Raw genomic sequence first — 6,796 nt, forward strand, 5'->3', positions numbered from 1 at the left:
AGCACAAGGTAACGTTGCAGGGAAATAAAAACGCAGCTGGCGTAGTGCTTGCTAGTGGATTTCTTTTTCAAGTTAAAAAGTCTAGAATATTCTCAATTTAAGAAAAGTTGTGTTATGTTCGCACGTTTAAAAGGCGGCTCCGCTGGCAGACGGGTGGGTGCCTTTGAGCTTCACAGGAGGCTGGAATACTTTGCTGCAGGACCGCTGGCAGTTGGAGCTGTTCCCTGGCACAGACCCCCGCGCTGCCATACACCTTTCCGCTCCAGCCACTGAGCAGCACCAGGCCTCCTCGCCTGCGGGGACGGGTGAAACAAGAAAAACAAAGCAGCAGCCCTAAGTCTGTCCCGAACTTTGGTCTTTTTACTCTTCTCTGTTACAGTAATGGGGTGATAAGGCCTTCGGACAGTGGTGCTTCTGCAGGACAGGGAGTGCACCAGTCTGGCATCTGGTGCCATCTAAATGTCACTGCGCTGTAAGTTAAAATAACCCACAACCTGGCCGTAGCCTGAACCGAGCAAAGGTGGCAGGAGGCCAGAGGTGGTCTCGCCTGCCGAGTGCAGGTAGAGTTTACTCTGAAATCCTTCTGCTCCAGCAAATGGTGCTGGTAACTCAGGAGGAGGGACATTAAGCTGATGGGTTAGGGCAGGCTTGACATTTGGGGGATTGTTGGGTGGTCTGTGCTCTCATTCCTATTGCGTTCTCTTTTATTTTCCATCTGTGCGCTGATAACTCCCTCTTCTGTTGAAAATCCTTACTTTAGTCTGTCTTTGGTTGAGCACAGGTCTTTTCATTTCCTCTCAAAAAAACAAGGAAACTGAAATTTATCACAATATATTTTAACACACATTAAAACTTTGCTTGGAGAAACGCATACCATAGACAGCGTATGTATGTAAAATTGAACATTGCAGTTGTGTAAGGTACAGTCTATGTATGCCTGAAGAATAATTCACCTTTGCTACTGCTCATTTTGCTTGCTGTCTTCAGAAAATGCCTTTTTCTTTTTTTTTTTTTTTTTTTTTTTGGACTTAGGTTACTCATGTTCTAAATGTGGCATACGGAGTCCAAAATGCCTTCCTCGATGACTTTATATACAAGACCATTTCTATTCTGGACCTCCCAGAAACTGATATTACCTCCTATTTCCCAGAATGTTTTGAGTTTATTGAGAAAGCCAAGATCCAGGTACGGTATATCAATTCAATAATTAATGTTAGTAGTTATCCTGTTTAGATTATTTATTATATTTATTACACTATTTAAAATCTAAAGCAGCTTCTTTTGTCAAAAGAAAGTATGGTACCAAATGAACAGTTTTGCCATTGCCTTTTAAAATTTTAAATAGAGAATCCAAGCAATTTCTAGGCATTCCTAGAGACATGGCACCGCTGTTAATCCCCATTCCCTCCAGTATTGTTTCTTCAGAATGACCACCTTGCATGTTTTAGAGAAATGTTTTTTAATACAGTTGGACTGGTGGCTGACTTTAGATAAAGAAATCCCATCGTAAGTCCAAGTCACTACATCTGACAGAGGGAAAAGGAGAAACTTTACTTTCTATAATTTATCCATTGGGGATGTTGTTTTGGATTAGAAGCAAGCCTAACAGGGCTTTTCCAGATCTGCGTGGTTTGTCAGCAGCCATCCACCATCCTTGTGCTTTTCCTTGATCATCCGTTGAAGAGGCAACACGTTGAGCTATGAATCCACGTGCAATTATGTACCAAGACTGTCAGAGAATGTGTTAGTGGTCTTGGAGCCAACCAGTGATTTTTAACTGCTAACAAAATGCTGAAAAAGACATGACATAGGAATGGGGTGAAGGGACTCCTTCTGGGGTTGCTTGGCAGCCCTGACCCCTATTTGTTAAATTCGGGCTTAGTCTGTAATTCCTGACAACCATTTCTTTGGTATCAACACTGTGACTTGACAACCAAACCTTACTGCACGTTATTCCACCATATCTACCATATTCATTATTTATGTAGATTGGGATAAAAGAAGGTAGTCTTGCCCCGGCTTTCTTTGTGTCACACAATGTTCTTTCCTTCTCTCATTTATCATTTACGAGCTATGTGATACACATTGTCACTTAATGACCTTTTCAAGGTTTCTAGTTACGGTTTCCACTTCATTTCTAAACGAGACTTGCCGTTCATAACTGCAGTGTGGCTTTCTGCCTCTGGTGTTTATGTTCCAATTACTATTTTGTTTTCCTGAAAACTTCACAGCAATATTAATAGTTTTTTAATGGGAAAGTTGGGTAAAAGAGCAGGTAATTGATGGAACAGGTGTTCTCCAGGATCAGTTCATGAAGCGTGTGATAGTAGTATGCGGAGATAGATCTCTGGGTGGTTTGAATCACTTTATTTGCTTTGTCAAAGTAGTGTTAAAAGAGCTTATGATAACTTGTATCATGAAGTGCTCTTCTGTTTAAGGAATCACAAAGAGACACTACTGTTTCGTCTCCTTAACGTGGAGGAGGGAGAGATGTTCACTCGTGACAGAGCGTGATATATGAGAAATGATTACTAGAACGTGGTTAACTAGATGAAGGAGTATGAGAGCACTTGAGTTTGAGAACACAAGTAAAGCCTGCACTGTTCAGTAAGTCACTGCCAGTCAGTACTTGTAACAGGACTGACTTCCCTAAAACTAACTGCTCGAGTCTGCAGACACCATGGTACAAATTCTGATACTGATCAGAGCTCACCTTTTCTTCTCGGCTCCACATTGGCAAGCATATTTTCCATGACATGTTAGGTGATCATAGTGCTGTGAATGAGGGATTTTTTTAAATTTTTCTGTTTAATATCTGATTATAAAACCTCTAAAATCTTGGCTTTCCAGGGAGGAAATCTTAGCTCATTCATGAACATCCCTCCTTATTGCTCCCTCTGTAACTCCTAAAGAAAAAGCCCTGGCACCACTGCAAAGTAAAGCGGATCCCTAAGGAACTACATTAGCCCATGGCTCTTCACCAAAAGCTTTATGCTTCTTTTTCATTTCTTTCCTCGGTGAGGCTTTTTGCCCACTGTGTATTAACCACCTTATGATCACCTTTTCTCTTGGTGGAAGGTGATTTTGCTTCCCTCTGTATAAAAACTTTAAAAAAAACAAGTTGGTCTTTGAATCTTAAGAGGTTCTTGCAAGACCATGGACCATTTCTGGGTAGGCAAAGGTTAGGCTGTCAGGATCAGAGCAAGGAGTTCTTGGTAAATAGAGATTAATTTCATATCTGCAATCTGTTTCTCACTTTTATTCTGTATTCATATCTAATACAAAATTAGTTAAGAATTACATGCCAAATTCATCTTTGTATAAAGAAACAATGGGGTTTAGCAAGGAAGATAAATGTTCTCAGTATTAAATTTGGTTTAATGTTATTGCCCATGTTCATTCATGTTCAGTAATTTTCAGGTCTGTTCCGTGGATATTACTATATAATTTTTGGCAAGGTACAACAGAACAGTCATTAAAAAAACCCCAAAACTTAAAAGAAATGTGAAAGAGGAAAATAAAGCATGAACTGTACAAAGGAAAAAAAAAAAAAAAGGATCATTTTCAATGCTTTTTTTTTTACCCTCAGTGCCACTCCTAGATACTGATCTTGATTATGGTATGTTATGTCTGAAATAACTCCCATTAAATCAGTAAAAACCACTCCAGATCTACAGTGGATAAGCTTCAGCAATTGCTTTATTAGCAGTGGCATAAGTATCATTTTTAATGTCATTATTATTTATAAAGGAGATAATGGATTTACAGGTCACCACTGGCACTTCCCCAGGTAGCTGAAATACAGGTACAAGTCTGCTTTGCACTCTGCTGTAGTCTGTGTGATCAGGAAGCATGCCCCTGTGAATGTGAGAAAGGGAACGAAGATTACAATTTCCAGCAGGCAGTGCAAAGGGGATGTGATTTCCATTGCAAAGAACGGTGGTATTGTGACTCATTGTGCTGGGATGCAGGAGCTTAGATTCGGTTCCTAGCTCTGCCATAATACTATTCTGTTAACTTGAGCAAGTCATTCTTCTAGTCTCAGCTTGGCATTTCTTCAACAAGGATGATAACACTCAGTTTCATACTTCTTTGTCTTATTATTTAAACTGGAAGATTTTTGGAGCAGGAACCATTTTCTGCTCCGTGTGTTTATTAATATACCAGATAATTGCAACTGCCAGGTCTGTAACATACGCCATCAAGTTCCTGAAAAGGAACCCTGGTGGTTATAAGGTCTTTTTTTCCTCTGGGTAAAATGTCCATTGAATAATTTGTGCCTGTTGAGGGCAGACAGAGCAGGCTGTTTATATCTAAACCCATTTGTTTAGCCTCAAGTATCTGAGCACATTGTGTCATGTTTCAGTGTCTTTATTCAGAATATGGAGATGCTAGGGGTTTGGGGGTTGTTTTTTGTGAAAGTGGCATTTGGCAGGCAGTTTGGACCGAACCTTTTCCAGGTCGTAGTCTGACGTATAAACATGACAACATCGTGAAGCCCGGGCCTTGCAAACGTCACCTCAGCCATACTGGATTGTCTAGTCTTTTTGTTAAATCACACCCGTTATTTCTTAATGAAACTTGCAGCATCTTTTTAAAGAGTCATTCAGGTGTCTCAAAGATTGTGTGGGAAATGTTTTAAGTAGGATAATAACATTAGTTTTATAGATAATTCAGGATAAGCCTGAATTTAAACCCCAGGAGAAACATCTGTGAATTTATGGGAGATTCAGTAGTTTTGGCTTTTGCACCTTAGTCCCCCAGTTAAGGGACCTTAGTTGTACCAGCTACAGTTGTACCAGCGGTGTGATGGAGAGGTAGAGATTTGTTGCAAATCACACGATATCTTTTCTGATTTTTCTGTTCCTGTGCACAATCCTGCTTACCCAGAATCTTCACTGAGGAACTCCAGAGTACGCAAGAAGCGTGCGACTGAAACTACAAGATGTTCTAAGATCTGCCCCTGTGCCTAGCTGTTTGCTGCCTTGCTATGTTTTTAACCTGGTAACAAGATACAGTCAAGTTCCTTTCCATATTGCAAATGAAATCTACTTTAAAATTGGCACCCAGTTAGATCAGCTATCTTAGTATCCCCGCCATCTGTGATTTGGTTTTTATGTCAGGGGGCTCCCCAAGGTCTTGGGGAAAGGGACAGAGGAGTGTTTTTTAGTTCTAAGGTATGAATTAGGTTTGAAGTATTTGATAATTATCAAGTGGCTTTGGTTAGAAAAATACTCAATTTGGGGCTTATATATCTGTGTTTGGAGTTACTTAAATGTGTAAATATTTGCTTTGAGCTCAGCAGGGAGCTTTTAATAAGTCTTAATAGATTTTTGTGTAAAGTTTCTAATACTTGTTGCTACCTACTTAATGAATATCCCAACTTATGTTTCATTTGTTTCTTGAAGGGTGGTGTGGTACTGGTCCACTGTAATGCAGGAGTCTCCCGTGCAGCGGCAGTAGTCATCGGTTTTCTAATGAATTCAGAAGGACTGAGTTTTGCTAGAGCCTTTTCCTTGGTGAAAAACGCAAGGCCTGCGGCTTGTCCAAATCCTGGCTTCATGGAGCAGCTTCACAAGTACCAAGAAGAGAATATAAAGGCAAATGGAAGCATAAATGATCACGACTGATCAAAAGGGAGAAGTGAAACAATCCATTTTGACTCTACAGTAACAGATGTTGTATGTACTTTGTCATTTTGCAGTCCCCTTTCACATGTGCATTTTAAAGTCTCTACATATTTTTTTTCTTACCCTCCTTTGACCCCCTTTTTTTCAGCATGTAAAGGCCACATGGTATTCCTCTGACTTCAGAGATTATTTTGCCCAAGAACAAGCTCTTCCTAGAGTGCTAATAAAAAGATAAAGTTCAATTTTCCTTGAAATATTAGAAAAAAACAGAATGATGTTTTTTTTATTGAACCATCAGAAAATGCAGGCAATAGAGAAAGGAAATAACTGAGATAAGTTGCCCTGTTTACTTTAATAGTAAACCAAACCTGTGCATTCTAGTTGGTTGTAAAATCTAGGTAATAAAATGTTCATATAATAAAGTACCTTGATATTGGATTTTAAATTTATATTGCAACTAAAGAGGATTTTATTGAATTTTGTGGTCTAGCCAGCCATTAAATATTTTTGGAAATTAAAACAGATGGTCTTCTGAGGATGCTCAAAATGCGTAGGACGCTTTAATGCTTCATGTCTTTTTACTCTTTCTCATCACGTAGTGAGTTCAAGTGCATTAACAAGATGTTTTCAAAGTGCTGGAACCAGGCTACCAGAGTTTTTTTGTAGATCATTTTGGTGAAGATACGAAAAATGTTTCTAACAACCTATCCCTGACTGACTGCTACTGCCGTTTCTTTGCATTCGGTCCCCATTTGCTGTCCCCTCACTCCATTCCGCGTCACGTGTAAAGAACAGACATCACAGGATAGGTAACTTTGACCCTCCTGACAGATCTCGGGCTGGAATTACTGTCTTAAGATGGCATGTTTAAAAAAAAAACAAAACCTGTAGAAGATTTTAATAGTATTTTTGTGGCCTTCATGCCAGTTCTAAATGGCTTGATATATTAACATACAATAAAATAAAAAGAACACCCTGTTCGGGTAAATGTTGTGCTCAAGTGATGTGAAAGGTTTGGTTTCAAGAACCGATAGGGTATTCTCTCTCCCGTACCGCTAGTCGGAACGGCAGCACGTCGCTGCGCCTGAACTACACCGTGTCGTGCCGAGCGTCGGTTGCTCACGCTGACCGCGAGAGCAAGGTCAGGGTTACCCCCCGCATCCGGC

General features: G+C 40.0%; 1 protein-coding gene across 1 annotated transcript; it reads left to right on the top strand.

Moving 5' to 3' along the window:
* Window positions 1-1,032: 1,032 nt before the first annotated feature.
* Window positions 1,033-5,630, top strand: DUSP19 (dual specificity phosphatase 19; the record flags this gene model as incomplete). Its single annotated transcript, XM_009576886.1, has 2 exons — window positions 1,033-1,185; window positions 5,409-5,630. Coding segments are annotated over 2 exons (375 nt in total), but the record flags the coding sequence as incomplete, so codon positions are not given.
* Between the last annotated feature and the right edge of the window lie 1,166 nt (window positions 5,631-6,796).

Source organism: Fulmarus glacialis, unplaced genomic scaffold (genome assembly GCF_000690835.1).
Source record: "Fulmarus glacialis isolate BGI_N327 unplaced genomic scaffold, ASM69083v1 Scaffold49674, whole genome shotgun sequence".
Taxonomy (NCBI): domain Eukaryota; kingdom Metazoa; phylum Chordata; class Aves; order Procellariiformes; family Procellariidae; genus Fulmarus; species Fulmarus glacialis.